Source organism: Pleuronectes platessa, chromosome 23 (assembly GCF_947347685.1).
Source record: "Pleuronectes platessa chromosome 23, fPlePla1.1, whole genome shotgun sequence".
Classification (NCBI taxonomy): Eukaryota; Metazoa; Chordata; class Actinopteri; order Pleuronectiformes; family Pleuronectidae; genus Pleuronectes; species Pleuronectes platessa.
The window spans coordinates 8,724,483-8,743,437 of record NC_070648.1 but is presented as its reverse complement, the minus strand read 5'-3'; the positions used below and the strand labels follow the sequence as shown (position 1 = coordinate 8,743,437).

The window sequence follows — 18,955 nt, the reverse complement described above, 5'->3', positions numbered from 1 at the left end:
GCGTGTATGCATCTATGTATGTATGCATGTAAGATGGGAGTGATGGGAGTAGGCGACGGATTTTATAGGATAGTGGGGGGAAGTCCCTGCACTTTTTTTTTGGTGGTATTGGGCATGCGGCGAGCCATCAATGCAGAAGCCGATCAATGACACAGTGAGAGGCCGTCAGAGACTGGGATCACGGCTGGCAAATGACTACAGTGATTTGGTGCTGGAGTGGGGGAGGAGTGCATGAGTCAGGCAGAGAGAGCGAGAGAAATCAGTCAATGAAATAAAAATGCATCGAGAGACGGGATGAAATTAAATAAAAATGCCTACTGGGGGGAAAAACCACCTGTCAATCCATCAAATAAAAATCCCCTGGCTCGAAATGCAGTGATGAGATGTCCCTGCAGATTTACAATCCTCACAGAACTTATAGTCTACATCAAATTACAGACCATGGAATCCAACTGTCTCACACGGCCGAAATATTGTTATGGTAAAAAAGGAAATAAAGCAGATGAATATTTGATCACGTTGCCTCTTTCGGTCTCAGCACGTTTCAAATTTACACATATCATAAATTGTGATAATTACAAAAAGGTGGAAAACTAAAGACCAATCCAATACGCCACATCAGGTTCAATCCTGATTCTGGCAAGTATCGATTTAGCAACAGCATAACATTTTTGGGAAAACGACAGTTAGAAATCTGATATTCAATGAAATAAAAAACAACAAAATGTTCTATACAAGTTGCCACATCCATCCCAACAAAACCCTTTCTTCAGTTCTAGAGGTCAAACCACTTCAATTAAAAAAGAGGATGTTGACAAATTCAAATGACCAAAAATAGATACTATTGCATTTTAGTTCATGTAACTAAAACTGAGAGGGAAGCCACAGTGTAGAGTGAGTGGCATGACATTCAGGGCTGGTTTTCCTGACAACAAGGATGCCTAGCCCAAGGCTATAGATATTTACCCAATGAATCACCCGAACCTAGACGGCAAATACTGTCAGAGGGACCTGAGGTGCTATAGTGGAGTAGGTGACAACACTGGAGTAATTTAGACAAGTAAGTTCCAGCTGCTATAGGAAGTTATGATGAGCGGCTGGCTCAAACCTAGTTAAGTGAATTATTACACGCCATTACTGGTTTGGGCAGGACTGTGTATAAGGTGTTAAGAGCCAACAGGCTGACACAAAAAAAACTCAGTCTCGATGTAAAACACCTTGCAGATTTCCAGGTTTTGCGGAGATGTTAACACTCTCTGGCATTTCCTCTGAAAGCCACTCTGACAGGCCCTGAAGAAGACATTCCCTGCTAGCCTTGCCGTGCTGAAGCCTTCCCCCCTCGTCTTCCTCCACAATGCCATGACACAGGATTAGCTTTCATTAGAGAAGGCGCTGTAATCAGCTTTAGAGCATAACAGAGACGGAACAATGGAGGAGGCTGAAAGGATCTGGAAGACAGGGTGAGATGGGTGCATGCTCAGCTGTATCTAAGCTATTCCCACAAATGGAACCTGTGGCTCTTAAGAGTTTCAAAGCCACACGTACCTGCAAGCCTTAAAGAGTACTATCATGACAAATACAGCATGAATCTCTGCTTGTCATTTTAGGGCCCACAAAAAGCAGACTGTCAACCACAAGGCACTGCTAATGCCACATTTTACAGGCCACCAACATCTATGGATCTTGCTGTTGACAGTCAATGAAAGAGAAAGCTGTGTGACTGGCTGTTCAGAACGGTGCATCTGTGATTTCGGTCTTGTGCAAAGCGAAGCAAAGCAACACAACATGCATGAGAGGAAACAACATATGTACGTGCTGCAGGTCAGCAGGCTGTCAGCTTCATTCTATGTGCTGTCGTCCAGCGCAACTAGTTAGGCAGGCAGCTGAGGAGGAAGTGGTGGGTGTGTTTGGATTCCAATCTGGACAAAAACCTGGCCCTCGCACGTGCACAGTACCACCTTTGTTGGGGTTCTCGAATCACTTTCCTTCACGCTGTCAAGCGGCGCTTTCACAGGGAAGGACTGACGACACAGGTCTATCGAGAAACGATGTTCCCACTAACCCTGGAGAGCTCCGCCAGCGCCCAGGCAGCCACTTTACAAAGCGTTCTTGTTGGTGCCGTGTTCTGTGAGTGTGTAGTGACATGCAGTCGAGTGGCTGGACGTGATACAGAGACGCTGGGTGCAGTTTAGCTTGGGATGGAGTCACTGTCGCACAACCAGAAGTTAAACCACAAAACTGAGGCCCTCATAAATAATCCACACATGAAAACCTTCTAGAGTGCAAACTGGAAAGGAAATTCAACTTGCAGAACATAATTTGTTTTCAGCATCTGGACATATAATGCCTTTATAATACTAAGTTCAAGAACATTGGATGCATTAATATATAATACCTTGAAAATGGCTGGCCTATTAGGGAACCCTATTTGTTCTACACATGCAGGAGGTCAAGCCCTCACCTAGGCCGCAGTACAACCACTCAAATCCCTAAGTAGGATTCAAGTCAGACAATAATCACAAGACCTCCTGACACGATTCAAATAAATATGGATATCATCGAATATGTTACAATATGGTTTGCAAATCAAAAGAAAAATGTTCCAGAAAATCCAACTGACTTCACTGTTTCTGTACTCATTCACAGCTTGGCTCTGAGATAATATGCCTCAACAGGCGTGATCGCACCTCCCAAGGAGGGCTCGTTGGCAGCTGAGATGTTGGCATTTCTAGAATGCAATTACTACACGCATACAGAGGGGATGAGGCCGGTCTATATTTGCACCCACACTTGGTGGACGAGCATACCGGACCGGAGGCTGACCCAAATAAAACACTGCCTGAACTGTAGATAACATTCTTCATCATTAATTAACCCCCATCTCCCCCTCGTACTCCTCGGAGCTGAGAAGGTTACTTGCTCCACTTGAAAGTGAGTACCACACAGCCACTATCGGAGCGATCTGTCGACTGGGACAAACCCTTGCAACCATACAAGAATAGCCTCATCACATGTGTGAAATGGCATTCCTCCATGCTGTGTAAAAAGGACAGGGGAGGGGTAAGAAATTGAATGCGTGTTCTAAATAAATTAAGCTAAAACTAGTATTCAAGGTTTCATGTTCAAATCTAATAAGATAGCATTGAATATTATAACAAGCATCTTTCTGGTATCAAGTGTCCCTGAGATCCATGGTTGAATTTTCATTTCTGGCAGAATGACTGTGGTTTTTCAGGGGACAGGTGGTGAGGCAATGGGATGGCACAGCCAGCCACCCCCTCCTGCCTCTTGCCAAGACAACAAAGCACCTAAGAGTCCCCTTTTTTCGCCATTGCTTCCTTTTCCCCCTTGCCCACACCCATCTCTAATACCTCTGTATATAGGCCATGACTGCGTGGGTGTGGTGGGTTCTCCTGCCTGCAGGGGTACCTGAATGCCAAGAAAGAAAAGCAAAGAGGAGGGAGGGAGGGCAACAAAGGAAATAATTCGCTATAGACCAAAGAAATTCTGAGTCAGCGAGAGAGATAAACTCTGCACATACAGACGCATGCGCATGCACTCACATCTTGTCTCGCCATTCCCAGCCTCCTGGAGGAGCTCTATATATCAGGAGAAGCTGTGACGGAGCCCCTGAAGTAGCTGCTATTATGCAACACTTCTGGGCAAAAAGTGACTGTAAAGTAAATCATCCCCGTCTGCCGACAGCCTGACCTCCATATTGCAGAGAAAGCACTTTCAAAATTCACTAACGGAGTATTACGCTGAAGGCACCATCTGTGCAGGGCTTTACTAGCAGCCGCGAGATTAAAAGCAGTTAAAGCATCACATTCAGAAGCCATCTCCGCAGTCAGCGTCTAATGAAAAACTGAGAACTAAATAAGGGCCTTTATAACTCTCTATGTGCTGCTGGGAGAGTGTGGGTCAAGCAGTGGCAGGCTGCAGGTCGTGGCCCTGATCCCCTCGCACCAAACAGCCCTGTTCCAAAGGTCATGAGTCCTTGAGGATCAGGTCGGTGGGTAAAGTCAGGGCTGAGAAAGCAACACTTGACAGCTTGACTGCCTGAAGGGAGTCTCGACTCCAGACTCTCTTTTTTCCTGCACTTCTTTTCACATTTTAAGACGAGATACACAGGGTCAGCATTTTTCAAATTCTTCACTTTGGGAGGCTTTCCAACTTGGTAAAAAAAAAGTGAATTACTAAAGACAAACACAAAATCAAACACCACCAAATACCCTGGTAGTGGTTACTAAGGGTATTAAAGTTAACTGGCCGTCAAACACAAACTATATTTACTTTCAGCAGCAGAGCTGCACAGTATAACACTGAGGAACTGCATAGCTTTATACTGTATACACCATCTATTTGGCTGAAAAGAAGTCTCTGCCCTCTTAACTGCCAGCTACAAAACAGACAGTACTCAACTAGGGTTTAATGCAGGACACAGCCACTGACAGACAATTTTCCTGCCATGTATTTGAAATAGAAAATGACCATGAATTTGGGCTTGAGGAGGAAAGAAAACTGAATTTATTTAATTCAGCAAATTGCTGCTGAAGTCCTGGCTTAAAATCACTTGGGGTTACACTATCTGCTGACCGACCAGCTGATTTGTACCTCAATTTGGCCGTCCCCAAAGGCTTGCCACATTCCTCCAGGGGGATCAGATTACGGTCTATACAGGGAGATGGGCCTGAAGCATTATGGGTGTTTTGGCCTTACAACATGAGTCTGACACAGTTGAGGAGCAGTGTGAGGAAGAGACTGTGCAGAGGGTAAAGAAAAGACGCACTGAATGCAAGCAGACGGTGGCCTAAAGAAAGCGTTGTAGTCATGGTTGGAAGCAGGGATGGCAAAAACCACAGCGAAAATTGAACGGAGGAAAAAACACATGAAAGAAAATAAATATGTTTGTTGGTGGGGGTGGCTGGAATACATGACAAGGGACAAAAAATAGTTGAGCCAGTGAAAAAGAAAATAATGGACCTTGTGCGGCATGTCTCGTATTTTTACAGGACAGAAAAATAGCAGCTGCAGACTGAAGTAACTGTTGAGCCGTCAAAGACACTGTGCTCTTTGGTATTCTTGAGACTCTGCGACACAGACACGGACAAACTAAAACTTGTGTTCACAACAGTAACTGTGCACCAGTAGGCTTCTGTGTCACTCAACAACCATGCAAGGGCTGGGCCGCTATTAAAGCTGTGCATGATATAGCCGAGCACAAACAACATCTAAAGAGGGTGACAGCTACTGAGCCTGCAGGTGTGTGCGCGCGTGTGTGTATGTGTGTGTGTATGGACTTCAGTGTGACAACGGCATTAATTACAAGCAATGGATCACATCTTGGGCTCAGGTGTTCACATGGAGTCAACGTTAGCTTGCTGAAACAACAAGTCTCCCACAGTATCATGATTTTCAGTAACCTAAAATCAGAGGGACGGGAGAATCCTACCGCTCCCTTGAGTTTGACATTCTTGAGAGTCACCGCCACGCAAATGTGAAAACAAAAGCATGCATGTACGAACATGCATAACAATGACTCGCGCATCAGCCACAGTCAACTGAGAAACTGGATCTCTCAGCATGAAATCAATGAAACAAAATGCACCCATTCATAAGCCGCGGGCGCACTTGACAGCAAAAAGATACAGTAGTTGATGAGTCCTCCCTGTCCTGCTAATGGTCCGACAGGGAGCGGTACAGCATTAAAGCTTAAATGATTGGTCATCGTAATGTAGGGCTCCCTGGCCGTACTTGGACATGCACAAAATCAATTCGAGCCTTGGGACAAACTAACGTCTCCACAATCTGGCTGACGTAGATACACCGTGAGCTCAGACTGACGAGATATCAGTTTTCACTATGATCGCACTCTCTTAGGCCCGAAAACACTACGGAGGCCAAGTCGGCTTTATTTCCCGTCGCTGGCAAGCTACGGCTTCTCGTGGATAAGCTCAAGTGTAAATTGAATCTAACTTTAAACAAGACAAATTGGCCTTGACATTACTGACAGAATATTCCCAGAGAAAATTCCAAGAGCCTACAGCTAGTAATGAAATGTCACCTAGTGGTGCCTTTTGAGCTGACCCTTGGGCCTGATTCAGACAAAACAGCGAGGGCAGGATAACAAATACACACCAACCCTGCAGTATGTCTACCCCCTACCTCCTCAGTGACACACACACACCTCCCTCACGACTCTGGTCAGCCTTTGCAGAGTGTGTTTTGAGTGAGTTGGCCAGGCAGCATTCCTCCGCCCTCTCCCCTCCACGTGGGCGGGATTGACTGAGTGTTCTGCCATCGTTAGCTCTGGGGCAAACTTAACTCATCTTTGCTTGGTGTCTCCTGGGACATTGTTAAGCTACATCCATTAATACGTTTTCATTTTAAAACTATAAGAATCTCCATCAACACATGTGTTTTAGTTCAATACCCTGTACATGTGCAGGCTGGTGTAAACAGGAAGCAGATTGTTTACTCTGCAGTTGTTTGCTTCGTTACAGAAAATACTACGAAGGAGAAAAAAAGACTATTGTGAAATGCAAGATGGGGGGGCTTAATTTTCTTGGGACTGACCATGAAGTGGAACTGTGACTGACAGTAAGTGTTTACAACCTTATGTATTCACTGCAGTAGCAGTCGAGTCATGAGTGAGAAGAAGCATCAGGAAGCGAAGGGAGAATCTCAGTTTTAGGGGCTCAAAAACTAATTTTCTATTTCAAAATAAAACGGAGAAGTGTGGATGTAGTCATAAGCAGGTGAGTCAAGGGACCAAAATAAAAGCACTTGAAAAAATGCAAACCAGTCATAAGCTTGATATCTTTCAAGTGCAAAATTGGAAAATTAAGTATTAATATGAACAAGTAAAAAGAAAAATAGACTAGATGATAAATATGGGGATGAGATGCATCATCAGTTTGCCATCATCAGGATGAGGTCCTGACACATAAATGCTAATCACACCACAACATCCCCTGAGGTCAATTATTGAGCAAGCATACATCCAGTGAACAAGTTTCTTTTTTTTAGTTCTATGGCACATTGAGATAAGCACATGGAATAAGAGGGTTCATTTTCAGCCAGGTGGTCTATAATTAACGCGTGTGAATGCGTGTAAATAAACCTTGGGGCCTTGCCTCACCTCCAGCTGTATTTGTATAGCTGGAGTTTCTCTCTCTTTCACACACTGGCTTCTTCAGCTAGTTAGCAAACGACACCTGAAAGAAAGGAAAAGTTCCCCCGGGGTTCGTCATTTCACTTAGCACACTCAACGGTGAATGAACAGAGGATAAAAACATTGGGTATGTAGAGCTAATTTGCCCATCTGTAATTAGAGATTTCTTCCATTAAGCACATTTTTTTTTCATTTACCAAATGAAGATGAGGACTAAAAAAATCCTTAATATGATAAGAAAATTCTGAAACTTTGCTTTTCATCGGAGAGAGATAATTAATGGGTTTATTTCCTAACACAAACCAGCCATTATAAAAAGGGAACGTGGCTCTTATTCTTGTACCCACTGTTGCTTAATTAAAAGCATTGATTGGTGTGTTAATTAAAAGGAACAATGTGATCTCTCCGCTGTCTTGTCTGATAAAAATCTGTCCGGTATCAGATTCATTTCTCCAGCAGCCGCTGAAGTGGTAAATAAAAAAGGTGCGGGAGTGGGTTTGATGCGACACCGTGTTCTTTCGCAGTGTGGCAAACAACTGGCGAGTTGGTACACAAAATATTCAATATGAATCCCACACATTCCTCGCTGGTTTATATTGAAAAACAGCCAGTGCTGGAAATGCCTTGAAAAAAATGTCAAACTCCCATTCTCCAATCTGACGCCTGTCACTGGGCGAAGAACCACGAGGCAACTTGAATCTGCAGTGCTCATGCCATGTTGGCTCATGCCATTCCTGCTGCCTATGCTTCAGTGACCAGCCAAACCAAACTCCGGCCAAAATAAACCTGCAGTGGAATGCAGTGATACACCCTGAAGATAAATCTGAGGGAATTCTCTGAGAAATCCGGTTCTCCACCCTGGGGAAATAAAACATACAAATCTACAGTCATGAGGACAACATGCTCAAGATATGCTCCATTGGATGCCATGGCTTTGAACTAAACTGCATTCAGGAGTCATTCGGTTAACACAACAACCATTTCTCAGAGATGAATTCAATACTTGTATTCTGCATTCTGCAACGGACCCCCTTTTTGGGCTGAAAGGCCCTAAAACGCTCCATAAAAGTTTGAGGAACTGCAGATGTTAATTCCCATGGGTTTTTCGAAAGTGATTCCTTTCATGTAGTCATTTGATCTAATCTTAAAAAAAAAATAAACAGCTTATAACAGCTTCAAGATTGCTGAACCCTAAGTAGTTTTGGTAACTTGTCATTTGTGAGCTTTATTTCCCCCCCAAAAATTCAAAACTCATAAAATGAGTATGACATAACAGACCATATCAAAACTCAAAGATGTATAACATTTTAGCTTGTTTTGATTGTGCGAGTCAGACACATTTACAACAGGAAAACCTGTGGAAAACTCAGGTGAGGGTTGGGTTCTGGGACAAGCAGGAGGGTATGAGGTATGAATTCCACTGCAGAAAACAGTGTTTTTGTTTACAGCACATGGACAACGGTCATTATTGCCAAAAGCTCTCGAACCGTGTTGTCTTTCCAAATCCTCTACGTATGAGATATTAGTTTTCTTCCAGTTTCGCGTCCGTTGTGTTTTAGAACAATCGCCGCCTCCCTCGTTGTGAATGTAACAAACATTTTCCTGCAGTATTCTCACATTTACCGATAATGTCAAATAGAAGTTGTATATTTGCTGTATGTTCCCTGATACATTCCCATGAACTGAAGATGAAATAACAAAATCAGCATATTCATCAGGTCTTCATAGGAACACGTCGAATTTGCATCAGCTTTAATGTGTGTGTGTAGGTGTCAACAAGTACCGATGCCTGCTGGATAGCAGAGAAGAGGCCATCTCCACTAGACTGCTCCCATGAGATATTGCTCACCCTTCCCATGTTATTCCCCCCCTATATGTGCACTGAGAAGACGAGTTACGGCCCCCCTCCCCCTCTGCTGACTTTTCTCTGCGTACTAATCTACCATTTACAGGCAGCACGCAGATTGCTTTACTCCTTTCACCCATATTTAAATACAAATGACCTCCTGGCACAACACAGGTGTCTGTGTCTATGTTTGTGTCTGTCACACAGCAGCATGCAGAGGCCTGTCCCACCCCACGGACACCAGACTCCCATATGACATGCAGGTACGTTTACATCACAATGACGATGACACAGCACAAGTAAAACTGAAGCAAAAATACCACATGTCCACACAGAGGGGGGTTCTCCCTAGATAAAAAATTTACTGTGGAGAGGTTTTATTCTGAAGCACAAAACATTGGGTGTTGCTAGAATACTTTTTGAGTTGGTGGTCATGTGGTTTGAGGTGGCAAAGTGTGTGCATACCTGTGGGCTGGGTTTATATAATCAGTCAAATCAAAAAGCAAACAGACTGACATTCTTTTGCTGATGACAAAGGGTTGTGGGTATTTGTTCATTACATCGATGCATGGATTATAAGAAACTATATGCATCAATCTACGTAAAGGAAAAATGTATTATCTGTTCAGACTTGAGCAACCATATTGATATCAAATAAATCATCACAATTTAACAAACAGCATAAGCCTGTGACATCATCAGCCTTATCAATGTAACAATGTGGCATTCTTTGTTTCCTTGCATTGAAATGGGTTTCCATGAAGTGTCTTTACTCTCGAGGTCTCGATATGCTCCTGGATTTGTGTCATATAATTCGTGGTATTCAGACACACATCAGCTTTTTCATCCATTGTGCATTTCATGCTTGGCTTGAAGCTTAATTTCTATTGGAGTGTTCATCAGAGTGTCACTGTGGCTTTCGAGAGCTTTACTCGCTACAACGAAAAACTGCCCTTGTGCAGTGTAGGCCATTCAGAAGTACGGGTTTCTGAGAGCAGCTCTGCTGTTGTCGCTTTGTATCTGAAAGGGCCTTTATGATGATTTAAAACTAAAAATCGCAACTACGACCATGCAACTGTCCTCTTTTGGAATAACTCATCTTCTATATGTCAAATATCAGTTGCTGCTAGGTTCTAAAGGAAAATCTTGGAAAAAAATGCAATATTCTGTCAAAAATGCAGGTAAACAAATCTGTGACCCTGACACCGTTTCCCTACACCTTCCTGTTAAAAATTCAGTCTGCAAACTTTTAGAAAGTACTTACATTGGCCACTCTCTGAGGCTGCGGCTCATTCTGCTGAACACACACTTGGGGACATCATTGCTAACCCATGTCTTTTTACAACATCCGTTTGCTTGGATGTAGGCCCCTGTATCACAGACTGAACTGCTGGTCGGAGCGAAATAATAGACTGAATCTGAAGTCTGTCAAAAAGCTGCATTCGTGCCCACATGTTCATCCACCGCCACCCTCAGCCACTCTCATTTGCTTTTACTCACCAACCTGCATACTCCTACACACACCATTATTAGTCCTGTTGAGACTGAAGTGTGAGGAGAACGTGGTTTGAATAAACGTCATGAAAGCACTTGAAAATTTGTGGCAAATCCTTTCATCAGATCAGTTAACTTTTAATTTAGACCAAAAATACATCACAGCTTTAGACACATTTAAAAATCAGTTTTCTGCTTGATACAGTTTTTCAAGGAAAATATTTACAAATATTTAAACAGGTTTTTTCTTTAAGGATCCTGCTTTAAATGTATGATCTAACCTTTTCTGATACATGATGTCGATTACCTCAATTGTTTTACTGTGCATGTATGTTTAATTGATCAACAATCTTTTTTATTTATTTTTTAGACAATAATTAACAAAATCAAATTACCCCCAAAAAAAAGAGCACACACAAATAGATAATTCACATAATCCTGCTCTTCGTAGTTAATTCAATAACGGTTCTACTAAGCCAGAGATTCACAGTCCTTTTCACTTTTTCACTCACTTTTTCTTCACAAGCATTGGGCAACAAATCAATAACAGATTTTTTATATCTAAATTCTTGAGAAAATCCGCTTTCTCTATTAACTTAAAAAGACGTGTGTTGTATGTAATGTGAATGTACGCGTGTCTGTAGACAAGGAAACTCCTGTTTCTTCAGTGCCTGCCCAGGCTCGGGCCCCTAAATGGGAGTTGAGGCGAGAAAGCTGATTTGTTACTGTACTGGTCTTTAACAAACCAAGGAACCCAGTTTCTCCCAGTTCACTGGGCCAGCATGACACCCCCCACACTGCACTGGGTGCCCAATGTGTGGTTACATGTGTTGTAGACACTGTATTGATTGATCTGTGACTGTGCTGTGACCAGTTCCAGAGAGGGATCTAATGACACTCGACTCTCGTCTCTACTCCAAATGGCTTTTGTTAGCTCACAAAAAGAATCGTGTGCTGGCGTCTGCCAGCCATGAAATGGGAAATGCTGAGGATTTGTTTATACAGAGGCCGATTTTTTTTTTAACCAGATGCAATAGCACAACATTATGATCTATGGCTCATGAATGCCACTGTGGGTACATGCAATCAAAAGTGGAATTCTCGTGTTTGGGCCTTTGCAAAATGGTTCTCTGGTAGCTGTAGAGGAAAATGTGACACATGTGGTGCATGTAAAGCATCATATGAAGAGCCACAGAAGTACAAAGCACTACTACTGTATGAGTTTAAAGGGCTGCAAATCCCCAACCTGTACTTACAGGCTTTGCCGCAATCTAAAAAAACAGGGGTAGGTAAACAGTTCCCCTCCTATAGCTTTATCGAGACCCAGCGTCCATTTGTACACATGAATTAGCAAGAGCACCAGCTAATGCATGGAGTCAGATTACAACCTCGGAGTAGAGCCGCCTTTATCCCCATATATAGAGCTTAATCTGTCCAAATCCGCCGCTTTGCTGTGCCCTAAATCCACAACAGAGCCTAATTCCTCTTTAATCTAATGAGCGGTAAAGGTGCACACACTCAGGTTCAGGATGGCAGAGACAGTGCATCTCATCAGAGCAGAGATAGCGCGGGTCTTTCCCCGCTGTGCTATTATGAAATACATTGTTATCAACAACAACGGCCAAAAAGGCACGGCAGAGCAGGCAGCAGCATGACAGGCTTTGATCGCTTGTCTGGTTATCTGCTTGTCACTCATAGTTTGTGCTGTAGGCAACACTTTCAGGTGAGTGGACGACTGTCCAGGGATGATGAGGAAGAGGAGGAGGTGGCTGCAATCTCCGGGCCCCCAGCACCCAGACTTCTTCACATCACCGCAGACCTTATGAAACTAATTTAATAGCTCAAACACTTTTCTTATTCATTATAGTTAAATACACACTAAACAGTGAAGGGTAGTTTATGTAGGTAATGGCATAAGACTGCACAATTAAATCAGAATTATGATCACAATTCTTCACAAATAATTAAACCTGTCTGGGCATTATATGTTGACCGTTTTCCTATTCAAGCAACTACCCTGGTTCACTGAATCAAGCGCTCCCATTCATAGGTCAACTGTCTGACCAGTTAAAAGCTGTGATTAACCACTGTCTGCTTCTTCAACTTTATGTTTTTTCTCACCTTCACCTCGGCCAAACTGGGCAGCATTTAGCTGCAAACTGTGGTGGCATATAACCAGCATCTACATGTATCACCAATCGACCTGCAAATAATTTTTCAACAATAGATGTCAAAATGTTTTTGTTTTTTTTAAATGGCTGTCAGAATGAATTTAAGCTCAATTTCACATCTTTAAAATGTTTGGTTTGTCGAACCAACAGTCAAAAGGAAAAAGATATTGAGTTTAGTTTGAGTTTTTCAGTCTCTTATAAACCAAGAAGCTGAAACTAGGGAGCTGAAATATAAAAACTAACTAATTGGCTGTACCCACTTTTCTTTTCACACTTTGTGAAAAGGTAAGTCTGGAAAGGCTTAGCATGAAGTGATTAAATTCTCAGGCAGAGATCACGTCTATCCATTAGGGGGAAAAATCACCCAGACTGAATAAATAGCATCGTTAAGTCTCTTCACCAAAAACATTGACAGTTATTGACCAAAATAAATCACAGCCACCCAAGAATACTGGAACCCTAAATGCAAAAAGACAGTTTGACGTCATCTAGTTTGCGTCATCTCCATTCCACAGAACAGCAAACGTACATCATCATTCCCTCTTGGCTGTCAAGCCCGAAGGAGAAATTTCAGTATTTGCATAAAACAAACTTGGGATGAAGTTACTGACAATTTGATTTGCATGGCTTGACGAACACCAAGGGAACTCTGACTGCACAAAAATATGTCAGACTATTTCGAGTGAAATTTTAAGTTCATGAACAGACACAGCAGACTGACACAGAATAACAATCACAAACAGCCTCAGCAATTATTATAAATCACTTAACTTTCCGATTGCAATCTTATTTCCATGTAAATACAGCTAATTACAAGGTTTATGCATGCTAATGAGCAAATATTATTCGGAATTAGAACAGCTTGATAGAAATTCCACACAAATGGTAATTTTATATCTCTGCACGACACGATGTCTCCACCTGATTTGAAAGAAACACGACACGGGCTCATGAACATCAAGCAGACGCGTGTGCAGGTGATCACACATAAGGCGAAGATCAAGTATGTGGCATTACTTAATGTTCCCTTCTATAAATGACTCAGCTATCTAGCTGGGATCAGTGGCTGGCATTGCGCCGCTGTCACCACCGCCATCGCTCCAGCCCATGCATGTCTGAGCATTGGGGCCTCTCCTCAAAAGTCAAATGTCAGATGTTATCCATCCCCTCTCATAGAGAAGGACCCGGAACACCATCGGGGGCTCGGAGGCCCTGCTTCTCTGCTGGTGACGGAAAAACACCATTACTGAGCTCATTTTGCTTCGGAGAGCAGTGTCGCACAATAATGAGCATATTACCGACAGTTTATTTATTTCATATTGAACTGAGGGTAGCCTTAAAGAATAGTATATACCATCAGGGACAGACATTGTTTCCTCATTCATTCTCACAGTTTGGTGGCAATATGAATTCAAACGTCTGTAGAAACTGCAAACATAATATAGAACAATGTTGGCTAATGTGAGCCACGGATTTATTAACCCATTAATCTAGCAAGTACTTACATTATTGATGAACAGTTTATTAATTAGTGTAATTAAGCTAATGGGCTCTCCATTTACTGTTTTTTGGTTCTTTAGTGCAATTCATTTCTGTGTCCCTCATGGGATGTGGTGATGTCTGCAATGGTCAACTAGCAAGCAGGATTCCTATATGACAAGAGCCAAATTGACTATCAGCTGATTAACACAGAGTAGTTAACAGTCGTAGGCTGAGGACCGGAAATTGCTCGTACATTTCATGGATAAAAACTTGATGGAAATGTTGTAACGTCTCCTGCCGCAGCTGATAAAACTCCTGTGAGTAATTACTTTGGGGCAGTGGCTCACAGCAGCATTATGATAATTCCTTTTTGAAAACGGGGGGGGGGGGGGGATGCAAAGCACTTATGATAAGTTGGCCTGACACTGTGACACCTTGCCTCGCAAACTAGGCGGCTGAAAACAAATTGTTTCACAGATTCGGCCTGCAGTTATTTTGGAGAGGTGCTTTGTACACAGCCAATGTCTGTGTTGTCATAATAGTGATGCATTACCAAAACACTGACTCCTCGAAACTTGATGAATGAATAATGAGCTGAATTACTTTGTTGATCTCCGCATCAGGTTTAGGAGTGAGCAGCCAGAACAGAAAGTGGCCTCTCAGATTCCCTGGCAGCCCGTCTAATGACTAATCAATACATTTTAATCTGATTGAGATCATAGCAGACCTTCACTGAGCGGATCTGGGCGGCAACTGAAAACACAGCTTCGAGATGTGCAGTGCGCAGGCATCTCCTCGTGTGGCCAACACAAAAAGTACCCCAAGACCCATAGAACATGATAGGCCAGGTCTCCTGGTGATATTGTTAAATCTCTTCAAAACCCATACTTGTCAAATCTATTTTTCATTAGCCTTCGAGTTGGTGGAGGCTGTAGGGGGATGATCTCTTGAAATATTCATTTGGAAAGCACCAAAGACACACTGCGACTCTCTTACAGTGATCAACCCCATTTGTTTTTTAGGCAAATGTAGCCGCAGCAACACAACTGTTTAGCTGTGCACTTGCTGCGGGAAAAGAAATAATTTGATGATTTCAAGTGGCACAAGCTGAACCTTAGCAAGCGATTGTGTGAAGCTATATTCTGAGATCGAGCATCGCGAGGCAGGGCTCTGGTTTGCCTTCAACACGGTGTGATAGCCAATGATTCCAGTCATGCTCTTTTGAACCCTGGAGTGTTGCATTTTCTCCTTTCTTAACAAAACCCGACTGTTTAATGGCCACCAATGATTTAATCATTTCAACCGGCTGAGCCCAAGCAGCAGCTACGAACAAAATTACTCAACAATTTCTTCCTGTTCCTCGTGCACACTGGGATCCCACTGCACATGCCTGTTGTGATGCACAGGAGCTGGGGGAGGATAACGGTTGTAGTGCTGGAGCAAAATCAGCCAGTGCAAATAATAGGGGCATCACCTTGCTTATGAGGGAAAGGCTTCGCATGAGAGAGATGTCACTTGAACTGGCATGCAGTGCTCATGTGCAAAACCAGAAACAGGCTTGATGGTGCAACTAAAAAGGTGAAGATGACATTAAACTGCAGCAGGCTATATGCCCCCTGTGTTCCTTGCACGATTTGATTATGATCTTTATTGCATTCTTATGGTAGACTGCAAAGGTGGAATGTCAGACCTGTAAACACAGAAGGCAGGAAGAACCAGCCCCATATGCCATGAACACTCAAAAAGCACACGATGAACTACCACCACCCCTCCCTCCCTCCCTCCCTCCCTCCTGCAGATATGAGACTACACATGAAACACACATCAAGTAGTATCGATGCAACGCTGGAGGAAGAGGAGGAGGAAGAGGAGGGGAATAAAGTGTTTTGGGGGGGACCTATGCTTGGTGATTGCATGCAAAATGAGGAGAAATCGCCCCTGCGTCGTTGTGCAATATCTCTGCATGCACACTGTAAAGATAGTGCGTGTGTCACAGTGGTGCAGCCCCGTGTGTATCCAGACACCTCGCGGGCTAAATGTGACATGTCTGTGCTAAGGGGTTCACCAAACTGGAGTTACCCTCCACTTCCTAGTTGAGCGCTGCTGTCACCGCTCCGGCTAACACCCGCGTCCACAGCGAGCAGCTCCACGCTCCTGCCACGACACTCGTTTCTCTCCCAAGTGTGCGTCCCCCTCCCCGCGAAAGAGAACACTTACATTTCACCGCCCTGTCCGTCGTAGATAACTTCGGCTCATCACTCGGCTTGTTTTCGGACATTTCCAGTGTGATATGACGCTGCGACGCGGCGACAGAAAAACGCTCCGCTTCTTCTCTTCGTCTCGCTGCTGCCGAACAACTCTCCCCGAGTCTATCCGAGGGAAATGGGCCGCAGTGATCTCACCGGGTCCGTTCAGCGGCCAAAAAAGACTCTGGGACAGGGCTGGGGTTTCTGCTGCTGGAGGAGCTGCTCCGTCTGATTGACTCCTACTCTCCGGAGCGGTGCGCACTCTAACGTGCTGACGCCCCGCGGACCCGCCCACCGCGCCGCCGAGCGCCGCTTCCCATTGGCGGAGGGCGACGCGCTGCCGCTCCCGCACTATACATTCACACATTTCTGTTCCCGTGTCAGTCGGCCGCGATCAGCCTGCATGAATTACTTATGATAAACGTGTAGCAGGGTCTGCACGCTGCATGAATGAATGAACAGCGATATGGGACGTAAACTAATGCTCAAAGATGCACGCTTACTAAACTTAAGTACCAATACAGATGCTTCAAATCCCTTGATTGTTGTTTTGTTTGTTGTGCATGTCCCCTTTCAATCTGTTGAGCACAGAGTCCGTCTCCAGTTTTTAGTATTGATCCAGTCTTTCAGGTCTGGGGATACAACACGTCCCAATGTCTTAACATCATTATGGAGGCTGTAACCAAACCTTACCATAATAACAGAAAATATAAAAAATGCACACATATTAAACCTAGCACCAAAACATAATCGCATCACACATTTGGCTCTAACTCAGAGTTTTTTTACGCTGTTTCTCTTAATTTTCTTGCATGATTCAGTTGTTATATTTAGGGCTGAGCAATTTATTAAAAGTCCAATATATTGATGGGTTTTCTATGAGCTGTGCAACCACAGTGAGGAAGAAGAGAATATGAACAGTTATTATAAAAAAGTACATCACATCTTCAAAGTTAAAATTAAAACAAATTTGATCAACTATTATTGGGGTATAATTTTCATCAAAACAATATTTGTTATAAAAAATATAACACAGGATAAAAAAAATCCCCAAATATAAGCCTGTGGAATACAATGGTTCATATGCAACCCATTCACTGAACATATTCTCACACTGCACATATTTGTTTGTTTTTACACTATATATATTAGTTTTTATTCCATTCATACATTTTTATATTTACGAACACATAGGTATTTGTCTTTGTCATATGTTAAAAAGTATGGAAATGATGATTCAATTACATTTGAGCTTTGTAGAACTTCAATGATGTCTAAATAATAAAAGAAGGTCTTAATATTATTTATTCATAGGGAGAGTGCACACTAAACTACATTTCTGTAAGTTTACTCGTGTTAGACAGTTGGGAGATGAAAAGTTGTTCTAAAAAAACTACCAACATCAATAGCTTTCCTTACTATGAGATAAACAGTTACATTTCTAAGATGGGAACTCAAAATGTATATATTTTTAGGTAGTAACTTAAAATGTATACACATAAAGCACAACTAATGAGATAATTAATCAAAAATAAGACAGTTGAAATTGTAAATGATAACACAACTGAAAATTGTCAAGAAAAAAGTAATGATTATAATTGTGAGACAATAGTAATAATAAGTAATAATTATGAGATAAAACTTTAATTCTGGATTTAATCAAAATTATAATTAAATATCTCTTAATTTAGATTTTCCTCCTGACTAACCTCTAAATTATTTTAATGGCAAACCTGAAAATCAATATCTCAGGGCCAGATTCCTAAGAATTCTGCTCGGGATATTTTTTGCTCCCTCAGGGTGAATCCTGATACTTATATGACCCCCTGACCTTTTCATGTTGAATTTTCTAAGAGCTCTTCTCGAACACCAACCTCAGGAAAAAGCCATGGCATTGCACACATGATATTTCAAACTTTAACAGGCATATCTCCATAAACTCTGCAGAGAATATTCATGCTCCCATGGAGATAAACCACTGTGACATTAATAGCCCTCGTCCTTTACTCCAGCACCACCCTCAGGACAAATGTAGCAGTTTCAGTTATTTTTGGATACTCTTATGATCGAATTGCCAATGTTCTATTTGAGGCCATGGCTAACCCCCCACCTAATTTATCTCTGCGTCACTTGATATGTAAAAGTAGCTTGTTTTGACGGCTCTGGTCTCTGCTGCAGACTACTTTCAGCCTTGTTGAACTCACAGCAGATCCACAGGATATCATGTCCTGTCTTTGGAGGCAAAGTGTGTGGATCTGCATGTATGATCTATCCCTGGTGAGTCACCAGGTACACAGCAGCGGCAATTTGCAAGAAAACGACTTCAGCTTTCACCCACTCATTTTTTCTGAACGCTTGTGCATTTCAGTTACCCCCGCCACTGCTCCTCAAAGCAAACAAATTAATAAACGACGGCAAACTGCTATTTGTGAGACAGGGGGTATGGTTAAGAGTCAGTTGTTTGGCAGGCGGAGGCAGTTAATGAAGGCCTGAGTTTCACATTTCTCTCAATGTGTGTGGTTATGTGTGTGGTTGTGTGTGT

General features: G+C 42.8%; 1 protein-coding gene across 1 annotated transcript in view; it reads right to left on the bottom strand.

Annotated features, from left to right (window-relative positions):
• LOC128430042 (protein phosphatase 3 catalytic subunit alpha) overlaps positions 1 to 16,675 on the bottom strand; it is a 58,674-nt gene extending 41,999 nt beyond the window's left edge. Inside the window, exon 1 of the mRNA XM_053415970.1 lies at positions 16,385 to 16,675. Coding sequence (XP_053271945.1) covers positions 16,385 to 16,445 — 61 coding nt within the window. The 5' untranslated portion in view covers positions 16,446 to 16,675. The remainder of the gene's footprint in view (positions 1 to 16,384) is intronic.
• Between the last annotated feature and the right edge of the window lie 2,280 nt (positions 16,676 to 18,955).